General features: G+C 38.3%; 1 protein-coding gene across 1 annotated transcript; it reads right to left on the bottom strand.

Annotated features, from left to right (window-relative positions):
- Positions 1–494: 494 nt before the first annotated feature.
- On the bottom strand, positions 495–20,192 carry LOC129250497 (uncharacterized). The gene is made up of 4 exons (XM_054890121.1): positions 16,859–20,192; positions 15,474–16,807; positions 3,408–4,033; positions 495–600 (listed from the first exon to the last, which is right to left on the bottom strand). The coding sequence occupies exons 1-4, from the start codon at positions 20,190–20,192 to the stop codon at positions 495–497; spliced, it is 5,400 nt and encodes a 1,799-aa protein (XP_054746096.1).
- Positions 20,193–27,965: the final 7,773 nt, after the last annotated feature.

The raw sequence follows: 27,965 nt of genomic DNA on the forward strand, positions 1-27,965 counted from the left end.
TTTTAGCGGTGTTAGGCGCCTACTTAGGTCCAGGTTGCGTCACTTGCCTTTAGGTTGTTCCAAGTCGCTTGGGTCGTGGTTCGTTAATACGAATCTTTGTTGATTAACCCTCGAGAACACGCGCCTCGTAAGATAGCACGGATTCTCGCGCATGAGCATTTTGCTCACTTCATGTAAGAATGTAACTTTTTAATGGATTATGATTTTTAAACATTTTCTTTTTAACATAGTTATAATACCAAATAATTTTTTTGTAATTATGTGTTTATTTAAGAAATTCACACTGTAAAATTATATAAGTTAAAGATTTTCGCGTGGAAATATCTTTTTAAAAAAGATTGCGGAACGACCGCTCTTTATTGAGTTCAACTTAAAACTGAAATTACAAAATTTCTTAATCTAAAACCTAAACTTAAAATGCACCGAGCTACCTGTAGTGGCGTGCGCAATTTCGAGGAATCGCTGACTTGGGTTGCGCGTGCATTACATCCGGCCTAATTCAATTGGGGTGTTGCTGCTGTTGGCTTTTCTGCTGACAGTGCGTCTGGAATATTGTGGGAAGCGCTGTGTAAGCGTTGTACGTCCGCTGTACTCATGTAGCTGATCGGCGTGTGAAAAGTTAACATTTGCCATGTTAACACTTCCCCTCTTAAAAACGTTCGTCCTCGAGCGTTGTTAGAAATAGGGTAAGTTATTGAAACTTACATATCTTGATTGATCTTTTGGCAGATCTTTGAGTTGACCCAAGTTGAGGCTTGCTGGAGGCATCTGGTTGCTGTCTAAGCTTTGTGCGATGATTATTTTGTTTTGAGTTTTCCTCCAAAATTTTAAAAATATTAGTGCTATGCAAGTAATAGCTGCAATTGATCCAAGTGAAAGTGAGCCAGTTGATATCGTTACTGTCTTTAGAAGATTTATTTTTCGGGTATTATTTATATGCAGTTCTTGCAGAGATTTTAGTGAAAGCAATTCAATCCGTTCGTTTTCGATTGGTGCTGGTTGTAGGACAGCTGGGATAGCTGGAGGAGGAATTGCCTCATAGTTGATGAATATTTGATTATTAACTTTCAATGTTGAGTTATGGAAGTTGATAACATGAGTTCCCGTCAAGTTCTGGGTTGTTGCGTCAGCATCTATTTTTCCCATAAAGCCATTAAGTAGTAAAATGCCTGATTTTATTTCTTCAATATGTGGAATATGGTGCCCGTTGCTTATGGTGCAAGTTGAATTAAAGCTATTAATTATTCTAGGTATACAATTACTATTAGTTATATTAACTATCTGCTTTTGTTTACAAATTTCAATTATCTTATAGTTATTACAATGAGTTTTTATTCCGTAAACTTGATTGTTTCCTTTTAATATTTCACTATATTCGACATTAATTATAATGTTATTTGCCTTTATTACAGGTCTTATAATAATTTTTTGAAAATTTTCTTTAATTGTTAATGGTATTTTCACCATATAAAAAATTGTACAATTTTTGCTAATAACATTAACTTCTGATATTTCTAATGCCTGTTCCGCATTTTTAAATGGTATTTCATCATTTTCTAATTTTTCAAGTGCAATTTCAATTTCGTTCTTGTTTAACAATAATGAGTTTAATATATCTCTCTTTGCCCATTGTACGGCATATTTAATATTTATTAATTCCTCTTTTATTAATCTAATTCTATTTTGTAAATTAATACTCATTTCATTTACTATACTCATATCTTTCCGTATATTATTAAAAAGTTTATTCACAATTTGTGTAACGTTATTAATTTTTTCATTAAAAATTTCGTTTATAAGAACTTGTTTATCATTATTGCTGTTAAGCTGGTTTAGATTATTTGATATTGCTTCTAGATCCTCATGATCGGGGGATCCGGCTATAAATTTCCAGGCAGTACCTAGAATATTTATTGATCTTTTTTGTCGTAAGTTTGCTGGTTTAAGGGTAACAAGGATTTGGAGAGATTGGACTAATTCGTGCTTTAGGATAGGTAGTAAAATGCTATCCTTAGGAATGTCTGAAGAAATGTATTCGTAAATGTCCGTTAGAAATTGTTCGTATTTGTTAAGGTCGATTATATGTATTAGCCTAAAGGCTCCGTTTTGAATTTTTGCTGTCCCGTCATTGATTGTAACCAGTTGAGCAGTAGAGTAGTCATAAATGTCTATTGTTGCGGTGGTCGAAATAAAGAGAGTTCTGAAAAGAAGGTTAGACGGTTTTATTCTAGTTTTTTATATTGCTTTTGTGAATTATTTTTCCCGATTCTGTTACTATGGTTGAGTGTTTGTTCTCCTTTACTATTTCTTTTTTGAATTTTGGGGTAATTTTTGTGCCTAGCCTTTTGTTTATTTTTACATAGATAGTTTCGCCTGGATGATAAATTTTTATGGTTTCCCTTTTTTTGTTGTGAAAACAAAGGTCTTTTGCCTGTTTATTTTTTAATTCTAAGATGTTTTCCTCCCTTGCCTTTTCGAACTGGCTTGGGTCTGTGGAGACTCTTCTCCCGAAAAATATCTCTATTGGTTTCTTTTTTGTTGTTGAGTGGATGGTATAATTATATTCATAGACTGAGTTATCAAGGAGTTCGGCAAATGAAGTAAAATTTCGTTCTGCTTTTAGGCAGCGCATTATTTCTGTTAATGTAGAATGAAATCGTTCTACTTGGCCATTAATTGAACTGGAATAAGGCGGTGTTTTAAAAATTTTGATGTTGAGAGTGTCTTCGAGCAGAAATTTTATAGTTGCAGAATTAAGGGAAGTTTCGTTGTCTATAACCACTGATTCGGGTACGCGAAATTGGAAAAGCAATTCTCGTAGAGGTTCTTTTACGCGTTCTATTGCTCTCGATTTAATTATCTTTGTTTGTGCATATTTTGAGAATTTGTCTATTGCTGTCAATACTATATTTCTGTCGGTGATGTAAATATCAATATGCAAAATCTGTCCAGGGTATTGCGGTATGGGCGTTTCTCCTAATTCTGGTTTACTGGGGTGTCGGTCGTATTTATTTTCCTTGCATATTGAGCATTGCTGAATTATTGTTTTTATTTTCTTCGTCATTGATGGGAAGTAGTATTTTTCAAGGATTTGAGATTTATTTTCTCGGTGGTTTCTGTGTGCTCTTTTATGGGTTGTAATTATAATTTCTTCCTGTTCTTGTTCATTTGTAACGTCTTATACTTGAAGTTGAGTAAATCGAATTTTATAGTTGCTAAAATGTATTGGGTATATTTCCTGAATTTTTCCCATAATGCGTTCTTCTGTCTTAATGCAATTAACTACGGAGGGATTTAGATATCTCTTAAGGAGGCTTATTAGATTTGCTGAATTGTAAACTGGTTCCTCTAAAATGTGTCTGTGATAAGTGGGAAATATTATTTTAAATTGATATGTTGAAGTTAACCCAGTGTTTAGAAATATTTGATTTTTGAAAACGTTTATCGGAGTTTCTACGTGCGGGATTAGATTATCGGATGAACTTTCGTCACTGTGTTGGGTTGTGGACAGAGCGTTTATTGGTTCGGTTATCGTTCGTGAAAGTGCATCGGCCACAACGTTTGTCGTACCTGGTTTATAATGGAGCTCATGATTGTATTCCTCCAGGATAGCTTTCCAGCGTTTCATTTTTGCATTATTGTTTTTGTTGCTTAGTGCTTGGGTCAAGGGTTGGTGGTCCGTAAATATATTGTCTAAAAAATGTATATCTGTTATGTCAGTCAGATCGTTGTCTTGTAATTCATCGTACTGGTCTATATAGTCATTTGTATGTTCTGCTATAGATTGCTCTTGACCATAATTTTGGTCGGAATCTATATGGAAATTCCTTTGCACTTTATTCGGAACCGGTGGGTTATCGATCGGAGGTCTCTTACCGAAAAAGTCGTTAGCGCGTGGTCTGTTCATGTAATTAACATGGCGTGTACGTAATGATGGATCTATGTCCATTGGTTCCGGTCGTGGTTGAGGTTTCGGAAACGGAAACGGTTGCGGACGCGGTGTTAGGTTGTTTGGTTGCTGAGATATGTTGGGCTGATAATACCGTTGAAAATATGGCCTATGTCCTCTGTTGGGGATAGCCGGGTTTGGTCGCGACTGGGGCAAATATGCCAATTCAGGATAGAACTCATTGTTGGACCTTCTTGGTGGAAGGGGTGGACGAAAGTTGTGAGGTTTCCTGTTCTGGTCACTGCTTTTCAGTGCGTAGTAAGAACGAAAACTCTGGTTTTCCAGCTTCAGGCATAAATGAAGAGCCTGTGGAAGATCCGCTGGTTCTCTCATTCCGAGGAGTCTTGGCAGATCGCCTCTAAGTCCTCGAATAAATGTGTCAAGGGCCTTATCCCGATAGGTACGCGTGATTAGATGCATGGCTTCTTGATTAACTTCCATGCTTCCGATTTTGTTAAGGATAAGTGACAGGTGGGAATAGACGCGCTGATAAAACTCTTGGACCGTCAGGTTGCCCTGCACTAAGGAGGTCATTTGGTACTCAAGGGTACCGATGTCGCGTTTGTCCGCGTAATGTAAAGTGAGGCATCTGGAAATCGCTTTCCAGTCCAAAGGCGTGTTATATGATTCCAGGGCAATGTCGGCATTGCCCACAATCTTGTTACGTATGACGTTGAGGATTCCCTAGTATTTAGGCGTTCCTTTTTGCGGTTCGCAGATCTGCAAAATGCGATCTACGCACTTTTTCCAGGAGTTGAATTCCCCTGGGTTTCCCGAAAATTCACGCAAACATCTCACTACATCTGGAATTTTGTCTAACTCTGTTATATTGTTCGGTAGGCTAGAATCGATAGTCACGTCCGAAATGTCAGTAAAGTTCGCATTAGGGTTGAGGGCAGCTTGAACTAAGTTTCGTCCCTCTTGTTTAAGTATGTTATTTACAACTCCTGCTATAACATTCGTCAATTGCTCCATGTTGAATGCATTTGCATTCGAGGAGGAAGGAGCAGATTGTGGAGGAGGAGCGCTTAGCACAGGAGGTCTTACCAAGTTATTTGGATTAGACATGATAGTTTTCCTCTTTTTCCCTTGATTTTTATAATTTATTTTTTATTTAAATTTTTGATTTTTTATTTTTATTTATTTTTTTATTATTATTGATAAAGCTGGAGGGTCCCCCCGAAGGTGGTGAATCGCAGCTTTTGCGTGTAATATGTGGTTACTCCTTCTTGGAAGGAGGGCTTTCGTACTCTGGAGGGTCCCTGGTGTTGGGAATCGCAGAGTTAAGCTATATTATCAATTTGTAATTTATTGAGTTACCGGCTGTACGAGCCGTTCTTTATGAATTTTATACTTATTATTTTTGTTTTACTCCTTCTTGGAAGGAGAGCTTTCTTATCCTGGAAGGTCCCTGGTGTTGGGAATCGCAGAATTAAGTTATGTTATTAGGTTTAAATTTTATTGAGTTATTGGCTGTACGAGCCGTCCTTTTATGAATTTTATACTTATTATTTTTGTTTTACTCCTTCTTGGAAGGAGAGCTTTCTTATCCTGGAGGGTCCCTGGTGTTGGGAATCGCAGAATTAAGCAATATTATAGTTTTTTTTTATTTTTTATTTTTATTTAGTTGTATTATTTTCTTAACCTTAGTAAATTTCTATTTTTAGATTTTTTTTTCTAAATAAAATTTCTCTTGATTTTTTCTTCACTTTTTGTTTAGTTGCGTTAATTTTCTTAAAAAATTTCTCTTTTAGAATTTTTCTCTTATATAAAATTTCTCTTGATTTTTCTTCACTTTTTGTATTTAAAATTTTAGTACAATAATATTTTTATATTTAATATCTTCAAAATTTTACAAATGTATAACTTAAATTTATAGACTTACATAAAAGTATGAAGGAACATTTTATTGTTGACCTTTCCTTAAAATGAAGATTTACTGATTCGGTGCGGCGGCTGACGGCTTGCGTCTCCCGTTTGCTTTCGCTACTAGGGGGCCTCTTTTCCGTCACTCTTGGATGCGGCGGATTGTTGATAGTCCCTGTTTGTCAGGGAATCCTTCTTCCGGCGCTTGGTCGCTGTGGTGCGGCGGATTGTTGATGGTCCCCGTTTGCCAGGGAATCCTTCTTCCGGCGCTTGGTCGCTGTGGTGCAGCGGATTGTTGATGGTCCCCGTTTGCCAGGGAATCCTTCTTCCGGCACACGTTCTTAGCTGTTGGTGGCACGGCTTGGAAAAGCCCTTTATGTCCACCAGGTTCGGGGGCCAATTCTGCTACCACTCGCGAACGGAACACTTATTAGCGGAGGCGGCTCTTCTATTTTTAGGACACTATGGACACTATTACTGGAGACGGCTCCTTTGTTTGTTCACACCCGCGTTATGTTAACGAATTGGCCCCACGTTGGGCGCCAGTTAAAGATTTTCGCGTGGAAATATCTTTTTAAAAAAGATTGCGGAACGACCGCTCTTTATTGAGTTCAACTTAAAACTGAAATTACAAAATTTCTTAATCTAAAACCTAAACTTAAAATGCACCGAGCTACCTGTAGTGGCGTGCGCAATTTCGAGGAATCGCTGACTTGGGTTGCGCGTGCATTACATCCGGCCTAATTCAATTGGGGTGTTGCTGCTGTTGGCTTTTCTGCTGACAGTGCGTCTGGAATATTGTGGGAAGCGCTGTGTAAGCGTTGTACGTCCGCTGTACTCATGTAGCTGATCGGCGTGTGAAAAGTTAACATTTGCCATGTTAACATATAGATTCATTCAATCAAGACATAACCAAAAATTTTACATTCATACTTAAATATATTAACAAAAAAAACTCCTTGTAACAAAATAAATAAACAAAAGACAAAAATCAGTCTTCGGTAAGATTGACATTTACGTTGCTTTCGAAGCAAGATGGATGTTCCGTGCGAAGTAATTTTCCACATAAAGTGCAGCCTTTTTTCAAACGTATGTTTTTACTCCTGGGGCAAAGCTCTCAAAAGCCCGGTTGTAGGTGTTGGCTTTCAGGTTCTTTTGCTGGTACAATGCGATACATAGTATTTCTTAAATCACGAGGTAAAGTTTTTATGGCCTGCCGATTAGAAATATGTGGCTTTATTAGCTCCAGGGCAATTTCCTTTAGAAACGTCCTCCTCTGGGTTAAATTGCCTGTATTTGATTTGAAAATTATTTGTGCGTTTATGCCTGCAGGTTATCCTGGAAACTGAATATGTGCCTTTCATTTGATCAACAGTGTCTACACCCCCTTTCGTCTGGTTGTAAAACGTTATTACTTCGGGTTTGTTCTCAGATGTTTCATCATTAGCTTGGCCATCGGCATGAAGTGATCATAGCATAAGTACAACTTTTTTCTTTTTTTTTCACTGGAACGTAAGAGACAAGAACCTTGTTTTCGGCAAATGCAGTCATTGTATGTGGTTGCGACCTTCCTTTTGCTGAAATACATTGAGGTGGAATTTCCTTTTTATTTTTTCTTGTTGTACCCACAATGGTCGTTTCTATATTGTTTGTATAGTTCATCTGCTAAAGGTATTGAAGTAAAATAATTATCCATGGTAATGTTTCTGCCACTATTCAAAATTGGGGCAGCAACCCTTTTCACAACCCGAGATTTTCAACAAAAAAGATAAATCAAGAAATACTTACATCGTTTCTGGCGCAATGAGCAAAATGCCGCTCTTAAAAATCAACCGTCTGCCTACACGTCCGATCGTGCACTAATCGAAAGAAATGCTCCTCAAAGTACGATGCACAACTACTAGCGAAGGTACTCACCACAATTAGTGCCAGAATTACATAGAACATAAAAATTTCGCGAAATGAAAAATTGCTTGAGCAAAATGCTCATAGCGCGTGTTCTCGAGGGTTAAAAATCCGGTAAATCCTTGAAATCCCTGTTGGTTTCAAAATCCGGTGTGATTAAGAAAATCCTTGTTGGGAATCCTTGGTGTGGTCCTTTAATTTTGCTGGGTCCTTTCAGTTTTGTTGGGCGCTTTCCTTTCGTTGGGCGCCAGTTATCCGGGCTAATTGAAACAACTTGTTCGGCTGGCTGCTTGAATCTTACTAAATTTTATTCAAATTTTATTTTGACGCTAGCCTTTGCAGATTTGCTTAAAACTAGGAGTACAATAAATGCTTGCTTAATTCTAGGAATACAATATTGTTGTCTTAATTCTAGGAACTTAGTTGCAGCTGCACTTGCAGCCGTAGCTGCTGCTGTCATTGCTTAACTCTAATGTAAACCAATATAGCGTGGGAGCCAAGTGTTTACTTATAGCGTGGGAGTCAACTGTTGACTGCATGGGAGTCATGTGTTAACTTACAATATATATATAATATATATATGTATATATAGGTATGATTGGCGCGTACATCCTTTTTGGATGTTTGGCCGAGTCCCTCCTCCTATTTGGGGTGTGCGTCTTGATGTTGTTCCATAAATGGAAGGACCTACAGTTTCAAGCCGACTCCTAACTGCAGATATCGTTATGAGGAGCTTTTTCATGGCAGAAATACACTCAGAGGTTTGCCATTGCCTGCCGTGGGGCGACCGCTATTAGAAACATGTTTTTGTTTTTCATTTTTGTGTTTCACTACAGAGGATGCGTAGTTGCCAAAGAACTTCAGAAGATACGTGACCAACGAACTGGCTCAAAAATGAATTAAGGAAATAATACTCAAGACAAAAATACAAAAAAAAAGTCTATAGAAAGGTGCTCAAATAACTTTACCTGCAAACCAATTTCATTAAACAATACTACAACACTTAAAAGACCGACATTCTCACAGGTAGTAAAAGAAAACAATCACTTGGAAAACGCTAACATCTTACAACAAATATTGGAAAAAATGACGACACAAAACGAGTGCACCAGAAAGGAGATTGCAGAAACTCGATAAAACAGTACACCAAGCTGAATAAAAATTACAATGTTCTTGTTTAAACAACAAAGCAAGCTGGAAATCGTTTTAGAAACCGAAAAAATTGGCATCTATCTAATATCTGAGACGCACTTTACTAAGCAGTGGTAAATTCAAAAAATTTCAACACATATCATTCAATTCACCCAAATAACTCGGCACGATGAGGCACTGCTATTATTATAATAAGAAGCAAATAAAACACTATGAAGAAGGCAGTAACCAATACAGTGAAAGGCGATAAGAATTGATCAGTCGCCGCAGTCTATAGTCCCCCAAAACTTCAGATCATATGCGACCAACACGCAGAGCTAATTAATACTCACGACAACCGATTTTTAATGGGCGGTGACTTAAATGCGAAGGACATGCTGGGGCTCGAGATTAATCATTACAAATGGTAGAAAATTATACAAAACTCTTCAACAAACTGGGTGCTACACCTTTTTTACTGGAACTCCAACAACTCATTCGCAAAAAACACCCGACCTACTCGATTTTTTCATTGCCAAAAAATATCAGCATAGAAAGCGGGTTGGACATGAGCTCTAGTCATTCCCCAATTTTATTAACATTACACGAACATGCTTTTATCAAGAAATTGCCCTGTGCGCTAACAAATAAAAATATCGATTGGGAATATTTTAGGAAAATCTTAACCGCGGATAATCACAACGCAAAAATAATCCACACTTCCGATTTAGATCATAAAATATTGAAATTATATAAAAAAGTTTGTCACTTCAAGTCATAAATATACCAAAGATATTAAAGATATGATTGCAGAAAAACGCAAAGTACGTCGACGATGACAGCAAACAGCCAATAGCACCGTACCAACCAGTCAAGAAGAAGATAGTTTTTGGTGCAAAAGCAATAAAGAAAAAGCTAATGTTTTTGCCGAGTACCTTGAAGACATCTTTAAGCCATATCTGGCGCATCCAATTAACTATGAAGCTGATGTCAGAAATCGCCTTGTCACGGATTTCTACTTGATTGGTGATATAAATAAGCTAAAATGAAAAAAGTCGTCTGGGTATGAACTTATCACCGCTGTAATTCTAAAACAACTCCCACTTCCTCCGCATTCAAATTGCAATATATCTTTATGTATTGGAAAACTGCTTAAATAATTATATTCAATAAACCAGGAAAGCCAGCGAACGATGTTACATCTTATCGGCCTATCTCGCTCCTACCAATTATATCGAAACAAATGGAAATATTTTTAGCCAAGCACCTCAACATAATTACAGAGCAAAGAAATATTATACCAGCACATCGATTTGGTTTTCGCACAAAATTCTCTACCACTGATCAAATGTACAGAATTACCTTTGAGCAAAAAAAGATGTGCTCTGCTATCTTTCTGGACGTGTCTAAAGCCTTTGACACGGTTTTCCACGGTAACCTCCTCAACAAAATAAATGCGTTTCTACAAACGTAATATTCTAATACATGTATGTACCTATCGGATCGTTTTTTCCGAATAAAATACGAACAGACATCATCCGAACTTAAGGAAATGTCGCCTCTTCTCTACTGATATATTCTTTTCACATATGTGACAATGACATGACATGACATAAATTGCTCCACTGCAATTTTTGCTGACGACACAAGATGGCTGTTGGAGAAACTCAGATAGATTCAATCGAAAAACTTAAACTGCGCAATACCGATAACGAACGCGACCTTGGCATCGAACCAGTTGCCACTTTGGTCAACAAAAACATCTCATATGAAAAGAGCCACCATGTAAATAGCGAAAGTCTAATGGACCCAGGTAAATGAAAGGTAAGGCTAAAATGAAACAAACCGCACTATCTTACGCGGTAGCCCACCTCTCTGCAAGCTTTGTGCAGAGCATTTTTGTCTTTCTTTAGCTTAGTAAGAAATAAAGGAATATATTCCAAGCACAGACTATTTATCAAAGCAACTAGTTAAGCCCAAATTACCAAATAATAAATCTCAATCAAACAAATTAAATCTAAATTCAGAGTGGGTTTCTGCTCAGTGTGATATAAGGATTCTTTGAGAAAAATAGCAACGACCGTCTGGTAGCACGACACCTGTATCAGTTCCAAGCACACAGCACCATATTCAGTCCAGCCATCACAATAACAAATACAGCTAACAGTGCAAAATTTACAGTAGAAGCATAGTCAAATTAAAGAGAAAATGAACGAAGAAAGCGAGGTAAAAACTAGAACTGAAGCTGCTACAGCTCCATCAACATCCTTCCAACTAGCTGAAGATGATAAAAGACTAGAAGGAAAATAAAGATGTAAATATGCGGTTTTTAGTGCCGATGTGGTGGACACTACATTGTTTTATAAAAAGCTCGAATGTTATATGATAATATTTAACTTCAAAAATTAAAAAGGAGAAAAAGCAAAATAGGCCTAACCTAACATAAGGCTTAAAAGATTCGCCAGATATTAGGTATGGCCGGCGGTACTGCTTTAAGGGGTTAGGTGGGTTTGAAAATTTAAAAAAATCGATTTCTTTTTTTTGTCTTATTAAATAGTATAATATGTTTAAAATATTCTCCTAAAATTTCAAATTGATCCGAGTAAAATTCTACGAGATAGACCCTTGAGAAGTTCCGCCCATCAGGCCATGTCAGTGCAGCGTTTCGCAGGTATACGCGTTTATCTCAAAACTCGATTTTTTAAGTCGGTGGACACGATTTCTCGAAAAGTTATGAAGCGATTTTGTTCAAATTTTGCACACATCTTTGGAATAACATTATCAAGTTATTGAACGAAGGATTTTTTTTTATTTTTATTACAACTAATTTTTTCGAGCCAACACATGACGAAAATTTGACCAATAAATGTGTTTTTTTGTTCAAAGTCTGTCAAAAATTCAAATTAAATTTTTTTTTTTTTTCCTTCGTCCAGTAACGAGATTTATCCATGTACTAACGAAATATTTTTGGTTTTTTTGATTTTAAATGAATCAATAATGAGTTATGCTGTCCACGGCAAGAGCATTTTTTTGTGAGACGTTAAGGGAGATGAGGTACCAACGGCTGAGTTTTCGGAATTTTTAAATAAAAAATTCACAAAATACTGTTTAAATATGTATCTTTGATATGCTGAATTGTTTAAATAAAATATATGATTGTATATATTAAAAAAAAAATTAGTAAAAATACCCTTTTTTTGAACCTCTGTAACCCACCTAACCCCTTAACTACATACATGGCGAGGTGTTCAGTTGGAACTTGGCATATGGGGAACAAATTCAGAAGAGCTGCTTCTGTTAACACGAAACGCATGGAAATAAGCCCTTGAAGCCATTGTAACGACCGCGTATGTTGCAGGCAAAAAAGTTTGGCAAGCGGAAATTCACGCAAAGCCGACAGCTGTGGTCACTGCTGGTTGAAAAAAATTTTAAACTTAACCATACCTCTCATATACAGCCCACTACATATGAACATACAAATTTGTAAAATAAAACTAAAAGCAAAAATGCATGTCCTTTTCAAACCCGAAGTGCGTTGAACGAGAAGGACGTCTGAGTATCGGCTCCGCGATTTCAAGCGCCTATTCGAGGTCCAACAACATTTAAAATTAGAAATTTTCACCTCAAATTTCATCATTTTTTTTTATTTCGCCGCGAAAATTGCACCGGTAATTGTAAACAAACCTCAGCTGCCTTGCTCTGTCAAAAATCGGGTACGCAAAGTGCTGTCATATCACTAGTTTGGTAAGATAAATACTTAATGCTAGCTCTGCTACGGGCCACTAAATGTCACTATACACACCTTCTCCCGGGGGTGGACAGTATAACGATTTTAATACACTAGTACTAAGACTTAAACAACTTGAGAATATCTTCGAAACCCTAACAGATGAAAATAAATCTCTTAAACATGAACTTAATAAAGGGTTTTTAATAAGAGGTGTTTTTTTGATATTCAAATAAAAATGCTATTTTTTAATATAAATGATCGGATGTTTATTTCATTATTAAGAGGAGGGTATGCCGTTAATAGTGCAAAAAAACATCAGGCAAATGACCACCACGATCACGCTTGCAGGACAATATCCTTTTCATGAAATTTTCCATAACCAAATTGCAAAGTGACTGCACTATGTCTTCGATAGCCTCACGAATTCCATCTTTGAGGTCTTGAATCGACCCTGGGCTGTTGGCGTAGACCTTCTCTTTCACGTGGCCTCAAAGGAAAGAGTCACAAGGTGCTAAATAACAAGATCTCGGTGGCCAATTGTGATCACCTCTTCGCGAGATAAAACGGTCCCGAAACTTTCCCCGTAAAAGATCAATGGTTTCATTTCTTGTGTGGCACGTAGCGAAGTCTTGTTGATAATAAACGTTGTCCAGATCAATACCATCCAATTCCGGCCATAAAAAATCATTAATCATCTATGTATAGCGCAATCCATTCACCTGTAACACCTGTTATTGGAAAACCCTTTACTATAAAAACATCAAATTATAAGCATAAAACAAGCACTAAATAAAACAAAAGGGTAGATTAAGAACCGAAAAATTAAAACATCAGCTGCCTTGCTCTGCCAAAAATCGGGTACGCATGAACTTAATACTATAAAAAAATCAAATTATGAGCATGCAACACAAGTAGAGAAAGAGTTAGATAGTGAGTGTTAGAGCTAGCTAAGCCTTTTTAGTAGCGTTATTTTAAAAGAAAAACGATTCCTTTGCTTAATTTTATTCGACTATTTATTCTCGAATGTTTGTACAAGACTGAATAACTTACTTGCTGTGTAACATATTTATGCAGAATAACGAAGAACGGTTTCCAAGGAATAACAGAAATGAAAAACTTGATAATTACATTTACATTATAATTTCTATGTACCGGCACAACATAGCGATACATAAGAAAAATATGTATGTATGTGCACACCTCTGTATGTGCGTACAGGCACAACCGGCACAACATAGCGATACATAAGAAAAATATGTATGTGCACACCTCTGTATGTGCGTACATACGTGCTTGCAAGCTACTGTTTATTTGCGGGTGCATTAGGGCAGATCATCCGCGGCTCCGAACATCCTCCCCCCCGTTGAAAGGTCACGGCTTTCAACAGAGTCCTTTACCGGGAGAACACACAGTTTGTTCACGGCTCGACGCTTTATGCCACTAGATGTTCGCAAAAGTGCCACTCGTACGACACCATCTGCTCCAGGGATAACTTCAATTACTCGTGCTAGAGGCCACTTCAAGGGTGGTGAATTTTCTTCCTTTATGCACACGACATCAGTGACTTGAATATTGGCTTGAGGCGTAAGCCATTTTGCGCGTTGCTGGAGAAGAGTGAGATACTCTTGAGTCCACCGCCTCCAAAAGACTTGTTGTATATGGGTAAGACTCCGTCAGAAAATATGAGATTTGCAAGTGGTCTTTCGATTTCTTTGAAACTTTGGGAAATATTAGTTCTAGGTAAGATACATTCAAACCTAAAAGGATTTTGAAAAATTTTCAAAATTGAGTCATCTACGCCATGTTGAATATCGGGACCGTGTTTTTTCAAAAATCAATATTTCTTGAACCGGTGGATGGATTTCAATGCAATTTACAGACAATATAGAAACAAATAAGTAGTTTAAATTAGTATTATGTAAAAAAAAAATTTCGAAATTTTGACCAAAAAAAAGTCAAAAAATTTTTTTGAATCAATTTTTAGTTGATTTGGCCACTTTTTTAGATTTTCTGTTATACACGTAACGATTCCTTATGATTTAACCTTTATTTTGAAAAAAAAAATTTTATGGTGTCTATAATAGTTCTCGAGATATTGCGATTTTAGTGGAAGCGCGCACGCACTTTCGCGTACGCACGCACGGTTCGCGCTGCGTTATGTGTTCCTGTATGAAGTGACTGGAGCAGACTGCTGCAGGTCTGTGCGCGTTTTTCTACTCCTGCGCTGCGTAACCGCGAAATTCACGGTGTTCGCTTCCACTAAAATCGCAATATCTCGAGAACTATTATAGACACCATAAAATTTTTTTTTTTCAAAATAAAGGTTAAATCATAAGGAATCGTTACGTGTATAACAGAAAATCTAAAAAAGTGGCCAAATCAACTAAAAATTGATTCAAAAAAATTTTTTGACTTTTTTTTGGTCAAAATTTCGAAATTTTTTTTTTACATAATACTAATTTAAACTACTTATTTGTTTCTATATTGTCTGTAAATTGCATTGAAATCCATCCACCGGTTCAAGAAATATTGATTTTTGAAAAAACACGGTCCCGATATTCAACATGGCGTAGATGACTCAATTTTGAAAATTTTTCAAAATCCTTTTAGGCTTGAATGTATCTTACCTAGAACTAATATTTCCCAAAGTTTCAAAGAAATCGAAAGACCACTTGCAAATCTCATATTTTCTGACGGAGTCTTACCCATATATGTTACACGTTGCCATCGATCAAGTCGCGAGTAATTTAGCGCTGTGAGATCCGGTTCAGGAAGAGCTCTCATAGGACCACCAATCAAAAAGTGCCCTGGTGTTAGGACATCCAAATCCTCTGGATTTTCTGAAAGAGGGGTTAGAGGACGCGAATTAATCACAGCACAAATTTCACATACCAATGTACGCAATTCATCAAACCCAAGAATTGATGAGCTAGCGGAACGATAGAAATGTTGCTTGGCTGTCTTTACGGCTGCTTCCCACAAACCGCCAAAGTGCGGGGAGCGAGGGGGAATGAAGCGCCAATCGAACCCATTACTGAGGCAAAAGTTGTGAAGTTTGCTGCGGTGTTTTTCACTGATAACTAAGTCTCGTAGTTCCTTAAGCTCGTTCTTAGCGCCTACAAAATTCGTTGCATTGTCAGACCAGATACATCTTGGTATTCCACGCGTGGCTATGAATCTTTTTAATGCGTCAATAAATGCACCCGTTGAAAGGTCTCTTACCAACTCCATCCAAACAGCTTTTGTAGCGAAGCATATGAACACGCTAACATAACATTTTTGTGGCGATTTGTTGCGCACTTCAGGCTTGTAATAAAACGGGCCGCAGTAATCCACACCGGTGACTATGAAGGGCCGCGAAGCCTGAATGCGTTCCTTCGGCAGATCAGCCATTATGTGCTCGACGAGTCTCGGTCTTGATTTGAGGCAGATAATGCATTTTTGTAGAACGCGAGCTGTTGTTTTCCTGCCACCTATTGGCCAAAACTGCATACGAATAAAGGCGAGTAAAGCTTGAGGACCTGCATGGTGATGCTTACGATGAAAATACGTGATTATTGCGTACGTCAGTGGATGATCCTTCGGTAGAATGCATGGATGGCGCGATGAAAAGCTAAGCATCGAGTTTTTTAATCGTCCACCGACTCTAATAGTTCCGAAGTCATCAAGGAATGGCGATAACGAGGCAATGCTGCTCGAATTAGGGACGCATTTATTGGCTTGCAATGCAGTGTACTCCGGCCGCAATTGCGCTCTTTGTACTATGCGAATAAGAAGTTGAGTTCCCTGATGAATGTCTTCAGCCTTGAGTTGCGATGACCTTGGCGATTTTTTGATGTTAATAAACTTGCTGACGTACCCAAAAATTCGCTGCATTGTTCCGAATGAGTTAATGTATTTGAATGAAAGGGAAATGTCTATATGATTATTTGCAGAAAGCAAAACCCTTTGTCGAATTTCGGGAAGTTTTGGTTGTGGTGAGCACATGCGTGGCCACTTGTCCTCCGCTTCTAGCAAAAAGGATGGGCCGTGCATCCAAAGTTTCGATCCTAGAAGTTCCCGGGGTGTAGCTCCCTTCGATAAAATGTCAGCCGGGTTCATTGCTGTAGGAACATAGTGCCATTGCATACCCTCTGTCAGTTGATGTATGGTGGAAACCCGATTGGCGACAAAAACGTTAAACCTTGACGGTTCTTCTCGCATCCACGAAAGGACAGTGGAGGAATCTGACCAACAATGAAATGAACAATTAAAAAGTTTCATTTTTGTAAACTCACCCATTAGCTGTGCGAGCAATGTTGCTGCACAGAGTTCCAGCTTGGGTATGGTGACGGTCTTTAGTGGAGAGACACGAGCCTTTGAACATAATAGGTGAACCTGTATGTTGTTGTCCTTGGTTGATCGCGTGTAAACACAAGTCCCATAAGCTTCAAGGCTTGTATCGCAAAATGCATGGATTTCTCTAATAGCTTCAGACTGAAAAACGTAACGAGGAAATGATAGATACTGCATGTCTGCAAATCCAGTGCAAAAAGCAGACCAAGCAGTGTCTAACGATTGTGGCAGACTCTCATCCCACTCGAGCTTATCTCTCCACATTCGTTGCAGAAGAATCTTCGCCTTGGTCAGCGTGGGCCCCATTAGTCCAAGGGGATCGTAACATCGAGCTAGTGTAGACAAAGCAGAGCGTTTGGAGTTTTTTCCGAATTCTCTTTGTGGTACAAATGAAAATAGCAATTTGTCCTTGTGCGGGTCCCAGACAAGCCCCAGTGCTTTGGTGATGTCACTGCCATCGTCAAACTTAAGAAACTTTTCCTTGTCTACGTCAGGAATATCCCGAAGGATCTCAGGACTATTAGAGCACCATTTGCGTAACTTGAAGTTTCCTCGAGTAAGAAGGCTAGTTGTTTGCAGTTTAATGTTGAGTACTTCTGCCATTGAATCGCCCCCAGTTATCAGGTCATCTACATAGAAGTCCCGAAGTACCGCTTCTGCTCCAATGGGATAAGTCGCGGATTCGTCTGCTGCGAGTTGGTGCATGGCTCGGATGGCTAGAAACGCTGCAGGCTTAGTTCCATACGTCACCGTGTCGAGCTTATAGATGCGAAAGTCTTCTTGTGGAGATTCTCGCCACAAAATACATTGGAGCATGTTGTCCGGTGGAGTGACGCGAACACACCTATACATCTTACAGATGTCTGCAGTAAGTGCTATAGGAAAAGTACGAAATCTAATGAGAATATGAAAAAGCTTCGGTTGAATAGTTGGGCCTGCCATGAGCAGGTCATTTAACGAAAAACCTGAGGTAGTGGTTGCAGATCCATCAAAAACCACCCTCAATTTTGTTGTACTACTGTCATCCTTGATAACGCAATGATGTGGCAGGAAGTACTTGCATTGTTGTACAACCTCGTTGGAAACCAGCGACATGTGGTTGAGATCCAGATATTCCTTAATAAACTTACTGTATTCTGCCTTTAGATCAGGGTTACGGGCGAATTTTCGTTCCAGACCTTGAAAGCGTTGACGAGCTTGTAAATAGGAGTCTCCTAGGGCATCCATGCTGCGTTTTATGGGCAGACGAACAGAGTATTCACCTGATGGCAATCGAAAATAATTTTCCTGGAAGTGGGCTTCGCAGTCGAGATCTTCTTGGGAGGCCTTAGAGATCGGTTCGAAAATGTGCTCGATCTCCCAAAACCGACGTACTAAATAGTCCAGCCGAGTGCTGGGAATGAGACCACTGGAGGATTTCTGCCTCACGACGAATGATGACAGGTTTGGAGTTTGTTGCCCACCTCCAGATAGCACCCATCCGAGACGAGTTTTCTGAAGTAGTGGTAAGCCAGATCCTAAGCGTATCTGACCCACACAAAGTAGATCGAAGAACAGTCCTGCTCCGATGAGCAGATCAATACGCTGTGGTAAGTTGAACCCAGGATCGGCTAGTGGTATATTCGACGGAACATTCCACTCGTTGGTGCTCACGGAGCAGCCAGGCTGATTGTCGGTGATGGTTTTCACAACAAGGGCAGTGATGCTTGTTGAAAAATCTGAGATCCGCGACTTAAGTACGAGATCGAGTGAGTAACCTTCTGTTGGGAAGTTGGCATCTCCAATTCCAGAGACTGTAGCAGAAGCCTTTGTTTTGAATAGCTGAAGTTGATTTGCGAAGCGAGTTGTGACGAAGTGCAACTGGGAACCAGAATCTAAAAGAGCGCGACAGGACACGAAGATTCCAGCACGATTTTTTATAAGAATGACGGCAGTAGCTAGGAGCACAGCATCAGAAGGAGACACCGGGGCATTAAGCGAAGCAGATATCGATGCAGTCATAGCACTGGATCGAATTGTGGCCACCGATGAAGCATCGGCTTGACTATCGGTTAACGAAGCAGTTGAGCGGTTAAAATGCAGGAGCGTGTGGTGTTTCGCCTGGCAGGTGCGGCACGATCCGGATTTGCAGTCCCGCATTTGATGGCCAGCCTTGAGGCAGTTAAGACAAAGTGCAAGCTTCTTAACTTCCCCCAGGCGCGAGTTCGGATCTAAATTTGCGAAAAGTTGACAACTATAAATTGCATGCTCGGGTGATCGACAAAATACACAAACACGTGTTGAGCCTTTGGAGGCGACGAACGTTTTCCTTTGACTAATACTGTCGTTTTTGCTATGCCTTAACGCCTGACCAGTCTGTGCTTGAACAGCATGCTCAACATTCTCAAGCATTCGGCAGCGCCTTTCCAAGAATGCAGTCAATTGATCCCAGGATGGCAGCTCGCTGATCGAAGAGGTTTCCTCCCATTTGGCCTGCGTCGTTTTGTCAAGTTTCTGGAGAATCATTTGTACGATGATGCAGTCTGCAATTTTCTCGTTAGGTGCGAGCGACTGTAATGCACGAATGTGCGAAGTGACCTTGTCTGTCAGCTTTCGGAGCATGCCTACGTTTGAATCCACCTTGCTCAGCCCAAATATCTCCCTGACGTGTGCCTGAAATATAAGACGTTTGTTATCGAAACGCTTCTGCAAAAGTTCTAAAGCAGTTTTATAATTATCATTGGTTATTTCCAGTGATCGCACGGTGTCGAGGGCAGCGCCACTCAAACAGGAACACAAATGTTGTAGTTTGTCGATGTTTGTGAGGTCGCTGTCCTTGTCGATAATTGACGTGAACATCGAATAGAAATTTGTCCACTCAGTGTAGGCCCCAGAAAATTTAGGCAGCGTTAGTAATGGTAGACGTGAACTATTGGCGTTTACGACGATTGATTGGGCTTCACTGGAGTTCATCCTGAACGTGGAGCAATGTTGAGAGGTACTACGTTTACCTATCTCGCGTTGCAAGCTAGCCCTAAGGTTGATTAGAGCAGCATCGAAGTGGCTTGGCAAATCGCTGGCTATGGAGTCAAAATCTAATTCCTCTAAGCTCGTATGCGCGACAGAAAAGTTGGATTTCAATTCGACCAGAGATTCTAGCGTTGCCGAAATACTGTACTCGTCCATACTGTGCAGCTTGTCTGAGTCCAACTCTTTGATAAAGCGCTCCAATCTGTTGAAAATAGCCTTGGTTTTCAGTCTTAGAAAGGCTGCTCGATCTGTATCTTCCCCTTGCATGACGAAGGTTTTTGACGTTGGCAAACGAGAGACGAAATTATGTCAGTGCGCAGCAGGCACAACTGTACGTTTTTAATAACGGATAAAAAATACCGGAAAATCGCGTTATATTATCACGTCGGGGTCACCAATGTTAGAGCTAGCTAAGCCTTTTTAGTAGCGTTATTTTAAAAGAAAAACGAATTCTTTGCTTAATTTTATTCGACTATTTATTCTCGAATGTTTGTACAAGACTGAATAACTTACTTGCTGTGTAACATATTTATGCAGAATAACGAAGAACGGTTTCCAAGGAATAACAGAAATGAAAAACTTGATAATTACATTTACATTATAATTTCTATGTACCGGCACAACATAGCGATACATAAGAAAAATATGTATGTGCACACCTCTGTATGTGCGTACAGGCACAACCGGCACAACATAGCGATACATAAGAAAAATATGTATGTGCACACCTCTGTATATGCGTACATACGTGCTTGCAAGCTACTGTTTATTTGCGGGTGCATTAGGGCAGATCATCCGCGGCTCCGAACAGTGAGAGAAATTGGAAACTCAATAAAACAAAAAGGTGATTTAAGAAAAGGAAAATTAAATCATCTCCTAAAGCCCCTTCAAATTCTCCAAACCTACAAGAGAAACAGCCACGTGAAAAACGCCCACCACCAATAATTTCAACACACACAAACATAACCCATAAATTCATTCATAAAATTCCCAAAGAAAACGTCAAGAAAGATTTTTCCATTAAACTGATAGGTAAAGAGAATTACAAAATTAATATATTCGACATATTCGAATACAAAAAAGCTTAGCACATTAGCTATCCTAGGAGCAGGATAAAGCTAACCAATAAAACTCAACCGTTAACCGCAAGAGTTTAAAGAAGCAAAACATTCGCTGAAGTAACCTCCGTATATAAAGCGGAACAGAAACGAGAAGACATCCTAACCTAAATTCTGGCATGGAAAGCAAACGGTATCCTTAAGCATAAACAGAACTAACCTGAGCTCCGAAACCAACCTTTCCAGACTGCCAGAGGCGGAGTGCAATTATAATAAGAATTGGGAATCAACTTCTTCAAACACGAACTAAACATAACAGTTCAAACCTAGTCAAAACTTAAAATCAAATAATTATAAACGACTTTTCAAAAGAGGGACATTTATAATTGCTGGAGACTTCAATGCCAAAAATGTTAACTGGGGCTCTCATTTAGCAACGACTAAGGGACGCAAGCTATGGAAAGCAGTAACCCAATTTGGTTGTGCAGTGATTTCAACTGGAAACCGTATTGGCCGTATGATACTAACAAAATTACTGATTTAATAGATTTTTTGTGGTTAACCAAATACCGAATTACATGATCTCAGTCGAAGATGGCGCAGGTTTGACCTCCGATCATTCGCCTATTTACATGTCCATTAATGGCAAATCACAATTTTATGAGCGGAACACGTTTTCAAACGAGCATTAAAACAAAGCATTTTGAAGAAAGATATCCGAAAGAGGTGCTAGAAATAATTGCAAAAAAAAGAAGAGTAAGGCCAAAATGGCAGTCGACAAGAATCCCGACTATCAAGACTGAACTTAACAAACTAACAAAAGTACTCAAAGAAAAAATACAGAAGGATAAAAATCTGAAAAATTTATCAGCAGACAAAATAACGATTGGGTTAGGTTGGTATGGTTGCCCAAGAAATGAGCACACTTGGACGAGGAAAAAACAGATTCGTCCTTTGTGATACCATTATGAAGGAGGTGAAGTGAGAGAGGATGCGGGGAAAGGGCAGGGCTAGAGTGTGTGGATTACGAACGATGACTGTGCTGCGTTTGTGTCAACCGCTTTGTGCTACTGATGAAATTCATCAGATTTTTAATGTCAACGCCTGCTATAATAGCAGACGCAGCAAAGAAGTAAAAGCCAATATGCCTGGATCTTAGCCCCGCCAGAGCAAGGCAGCTAAGGAGTAGGTGCTGAGATGATTCCACCTCATCCTCCATACATCCATCGCAAAAGGGACTTGAGGTAATTCCAAGCCTCACAGCATGTATTCCTCGCGCATAGTGACCTGTGAGAAAACCCACGAGATTCGAGAGCTGATATTTTGTCAACCTCAGAAGCTTCAGTGACTCCTCGCCGCTCATCGCCCAAGGTTCCAATTCGTCTCTTAAGTACCCCAAGGGAGCAGAACTCTTCGTGAGTATGCGTCTAAACCTGGAGGACTCATGGCAGCCCTCTACTCTCTCGCAGAAGCTTCTCCAAGAGTCCTTCTTAGCCTTCCTAATTTCGGCGCCAATTAGATGCATATTTTTTACGATTGAGTGGGATGAAAATAAAAGACGGTATGAATTCGAATATATTTAGACTTCGATGCTAATTAATAGATATTTCAGTTCATTTTGTTGAGAGGAATATTCATTCATTTACAGGAATATTCAAAACACTGGTATATTTGGGGTGAACAGGATGGCATTTGTTGGAATTTAAAAAAGAAGAACTGAATACAATAAATGAATGAAAATTAAAAAAATAACTGAAATACTATACATACTAATTGTGCACCAAAAACAAAAAACAAATTATTAAATATTAACAAATGATTTAATTCATTATACTAACATAAGGTTTCTTCCATTTGCGTTTGTTGATACGCTGTTTATTTGATCGATCTCTATCGCTTCAAATTAAAAAAATAGTAAAACAGTGCCTTCTTGGTATCTCCAAGCTTATAAATTTAAATCTCCAATACCTCGAAAATGGATGCTAACATGGAAAAACTATCAGTATCATTGGATTCAGTGCACTCGAATTATGAGTGCTACGCGTTACGGATTTTGAAACGAGCACAGTGTTATTATTTAATGCATAAATTCCATTATTTGCACATTTTTTAGTTATTTAAAAACTTAGTTACATAAAAAAATAAATTTAATTAATAACTTAATGAGTAATAAAATATGTTTTTTAATTGAATGATTAAAACAAATTTTTGGTTATTTTAGATTATTTCCAATTTTTTATTAACATGATTAATGTAAGTTTTCATTATTTTCAATTATTTATAATTTTTTAATTACATTATAAATGTAAATATTTGGTTATTTTTGTTCATTTTCTATTATTTTTGGAAATCTTTTTGGAGTTTACTCCTTAACCCTTTGAAGCACACATTTTACTTACCAACCGCTTTTATGATTGCATGTAATTTTAAGGGTTTCAGGGGTCGCTGATTACGAATCTGAGGTCAGATTTGAGAAATTCAATATGGCGGATACAAAATGGCGGACCTATTTTTTGAAAAATTTTTTGGAAACTTACCAAATTTGACATTAGGGGGTTTTTGGGGTCGCTGATTACGAATCTGAGGTCAGATTTGAAAAATTCAATATGGCGGACATATTTTTTGAAAACTTGTTGGATACTCACCAAGTTTGATATTAGGGAGTTTTTGGTATCCAACAAGTTTTCAAAAAATATGTCCGCCATTTTGTATCCGCCATTTTGAATTTTTCAAATCTGACCCAAAATTCGTAATCAGCGACCCCAAAAACTCCCTAATATCAAACTTGGTGAGTATCCAACAATTTTTCAAAAAATATGTCCGCCATTTTGTATCCGCCATATTGAATTTCTCAAATCTGACCTCAGATTCGTAATCAGCAACCCCAAAAACCTTATAGTATCATGTCCCATCTTTATACATTATGTACTTTGTTGAAAAATGAATTTTTTCCTGAAAATAGACGATTTTGTCAATTTGTTTATCTGTAATTGTTTATAAATTCACGCAAAACAATTTTCTTAGTTTCAGTTACATTCTTTGATATATGGATTATCATATAAATAAATTTTCTCTGTCCCATTTTCATAAATATCAAATCTGTAGAGAAAAGTTGAGAAAAAAGAAGGTGGGAACCTGGCTTCCCACCATGCTCCTAAGGGTTAAGAAACGATATATAATATAAGGCCCACGGTATGAAAAAATATGAGTAGTAAAATCGTGTGAATCACTGGCGTACGCTGACGGAAGTGTACGCTGACGGAAGTGACGCATTGCCCTTTTTCTATATTCTAGTGAGAAAAAGCACTGCCTACCTTGTGGCGCTATTTTGTTGGTGCAAACTTGTAAGAAATATATATTTCCTTCTGGTTGCTAATTTCCAGTGAGAAATAGCACTGCCTGCCATGTAGCGCTTGGTTGTTGGTGCAAACTTGTAGGAAATATATTTTCCTTGTGGGTGAATTTCTAGTGAGAAAAAGCACTGCATACCTTGTGGCGCTTGTTTGTTGGTGCAAACTTGTAGGAAATATATTTTCCTTGTGGGTGAATTTCTAGTGAGAAAAAGCCCTGCATATCTTGTGGCGCTTGGTTGTTGGTGCAAACTTGTAGGAAATAAATTTTCCTTGTGGGTGCTAATTTCTCGTGAGAAAAAGCACTGCATACCTTGTGGCGCTGGTTTGTTGGTGCAAACTTGTAGGAAATATATATTTCCTTTGGTTCCTAATTTTCAGTGAGAAATAGCACTGCCTACCTTGTAGCGCTTCGTTGTTGGTGCAAACTTGTCAGAAATATATATTTCCTTGTGGTTCCTAATTTCCAGTGAGAAGTAGCACTGCCTGCCATGTAGCGCTTGGTTGTTGGTGCAAACTTGTAGGAAATATATAATATATTTCCTTGTGGTTGCTAATTTCTAGTCTGCCCACATTTTGGTGCTTATTTCAAGGGATAAACGCTAAAAAAAAAAACCACTTTTTTCATGAATGTATTATAGCGAAACGGTTCAAGTCAGTTTATTAAAAGTTATTGCATATTATAAAGTAACATTTCAAGAATATTTGATAAAATTTTCATGTAAAAATATTGCAAAATGAGCGAATGAGAGCTCATTTACGTAGACGTCTTTTCAAAAATAGATTTTGCAGTAGCCAGCATATCTCAGCGTAGAATCATCTGAAATCAAAAAAGTCGAATAACTTAGTTAAAGTATGAGTTAAACTTCCCCCCAACGTTTATTTTGACGATTTATTTTAATTTTCAGCCATTTGGTAGTCGTTTGAAGTAAAAAGTGATTTTTGACGAAAAAATGCCGCAAAAAAATGGCGAAAAAAAAACGTTGGGGGGAGGTTTTTTATATGTAAAATATGTGTGCAAAATTTCAAAAGGATCGGTTGAGTAGTTTTCAAATGCCAATGACTACGCTCTTTAAAAAAAAAAGTTCGCGTTTAAAGTTTTAAGTTATCTCGGCAGATGTTTGAGGCGGCTCGGCTTTATGCTCTATAACTTAAAAAGTTTTGCTCGGATTGACTTAAAATTTTAACACGGTATTTTTGAAATATTTTACTACAATAACATGCAAAAAAAAAATCGATTTTCGGGGCACTTTATTTTGAAAGCGTTGTATTATCACAACATTACTTTTTGCTGTGTAACCCCAAATCTGGGCGCCATAGGTACATACTGTTTTAAGAATCTGATTGGTGAATCCAAATAAGTTTATCATATTTGATATTCAGCTCAGCTGATTTAATTTTAACATGCTCCTTCTATTTCAATTTGGCGTCTAGCGTCATACCCAAGTACTTTGCGCTGCAAGCGTGTGGACCGCTTACTGAAAATATATGCACCGGTAGATAGCTAATTTTTTTAAAACTTTACACGTGTACTGATTTTTTGATTTAGTTTCATGTTTCACATTCTAGTCCATCGCATTATTTTCAGTTGATACTCGCTCGGTTCACGAGCAGAGAATATGAACGTATCAAATGTTGCGATTTTGCTGGATTCAGGAATAGGTATATCTGAAGTGTACAACAAATCAAAAATAGTTCCGAGTGTGCTACCTCGGCGACACCTGCATTAATTTTCTTCAGCGTCTTTCAATGCTTTATTCTAAAATACCGATTATTGATATAGACTTCAAGTCGATCTGTAAACTACATACGAAGCATTGTTTCAAGTTTGTAGATTAGTCGGCATTGAGGAAAATGGCGGAACAGACGCATTTTTTCTCCAGAACTTCTTCTACTGTATGGACTAGGTCTATCGTCGAATGATTTTCTCTAAACCCAGATTGTTGAGTAGATATGGCTTCTTTGAGCGCAATAATTTCTTTTAAATTGGTGGCAAATAGCTTCTCAAAAAGTTTTCCCAACAATAGAAATAACGAGATTGGGCGATAAGAGGCTGCATCATTTGCATTTTTTCTTGGTTTGGGAATTATAATAATTTTTGAGAATTTCCATTGCAATGGTATAAGTATATTAGTACATAAGTATGTTAAACGAATCCATGCATTCACGACCATTGTTAACTTACCCAACGAGGTAGGTGTTAGATGTTTTAGAACTTTAGCTGTTATCAGGTCAAAACCAGAGCTTTTCTTAGTTTGCAGCTTAGAGATTTCAGAAATTATTTCCAAGAACGTAAAATTTTCAATTTCGTAGGATTCTTGGACAACAGGAGGTGGGATAAAGCTAGCAAAAACTTCAGCCTTATCGATATCGCTTTTTGCTCAAACTAGATACTTATTTGCTTTTTTAAGTGGAGGATTGTGGATGATTGGTTTTTTATCTTCGCTGCGGCTTTCCAAAGAAAATAATCGGATTTCTTATTTGCTGAAAGGCGTTGTCAATACTTGTTTCTATTGAAGTTAGGATGTCGTCTTCCCACTGGAATTCCGTCACATGCAATTTGAATTAATCTGTTTTCGGAGGCTCTTGAAAAATGCTCGCGTCTTCTTGATCTAATAAATTTTACAATGTCGTCAGTTTTTTATTGGATTCTAATATCACAGTTTCTACAGCAATCCCATCTCGTTTTTCGTGCTATCATCGTTAATGTGTGCAGTTCTGTACAGCGCAGTAGTCGTTTCGTTTTTGTGTTCTGCAAACGTGCTTCTCCACCGTATGTTAATATCGGGCTTTCGATTATTTTTGCTTTCTACATTCAGGTATTTGTTCTTCCATACAATATCGCGTATATCTGATTTCTCGCTGCGTAGCATCTTGTCGATTACACTTTCAGTGGTTATGTAACCGACTGAATTTTCTAGCGTTCGAGGTTTTTGTTCCCAACGCATGCTTTTGAACATAGTATGTTCAGCGTCATCTGCAGCTGCGTCACCGTATATGCATATGGAGTGTTCATATTTCCCTATTTTTAACAGGTAATTCTGGAAATACCCGTGCCTCGAAAGCATTTGTGTTGTATAAAAATTTACTTCACGGAAGATCCTTCTGTATCATGTAGTGACGCCTTGTCGTTTCGTCCTTTATTTCGCACGCTGCAATTTTTCTTACTCTTCTTCCATTCACAACTGTTTCCTGTTGTTGTTGTACCAGCATAAACGTTCCCCATACATGTATTGGGAGTGCTGCTGAAGTGACAGTCCTTGGCTGGATATAAATCCGAGTCGTTCCGGCAACATAGAACCGACTGTCGCGGGAACGACAACTGTTTCCTCTCAAAGGCTAGTAAATCTATCGGTATTGTACCGCTTATCACTTTATCAGCTGGCTCTGATACTGTGCGGTAGGCAGACACAACTTCCAGAGCTGCCGTTCATTGCACCGAAGCTAGGAGCTTACACCGGTGATTCGCCTTTAACGCATTTGCCCACAGTCCAGCCCGTTTGTTTGGGTTGGGCCCCGTTTTGTTTGGGTTGGGCCCCTTATGTTTGCCATCAGTCTACGGAGTAGGGATGCCATCTTAGCGGCTTTCTCTTCCGCGTGTTTTATTTGGGTACAGAAAGTTAATTTTGGGT

The sequence above is a fragment of the Anastrepha obliqua genome, chromosome 6, assembly GCF_027943255.1.
Source record: "Anastrepha obliqua isolate idAnaObli1 chromosome 6, idAnaObli1_1.0, whole genome shotgun sequence".
In the NCBI taxonomy this organism is placed as follows: domain Eukaryota; kingdom Metazoa; phylum Arthropoda; class Insecta; order Diptera; family Tephritidae; genus Anastrepha; species Anastrepha obliqua.

Coding starts and splice junctions, on each gene's coding strand:
- LOC129250497 (XM_054890121.1), bottom strand. CDS start 20,192: ATGCAAGGGGAAGATACAGATCGAGCAGCCTTTCTAAGACTGAAAACC. Junction 16,808..16,858: donor ATTGCTCGCACAGCTAATGG/GTGAGTTTACAA, acceptor ATTGTTGGTCAG/ATTCCTCCACTGTCCTTTCG. Junction 601..3,407: donor CAAATATTTCTAAACACTGG/GTTAACTTCAAC, acceptor CACGCCGATCAG/CTACATGAGTACAGCGGACG.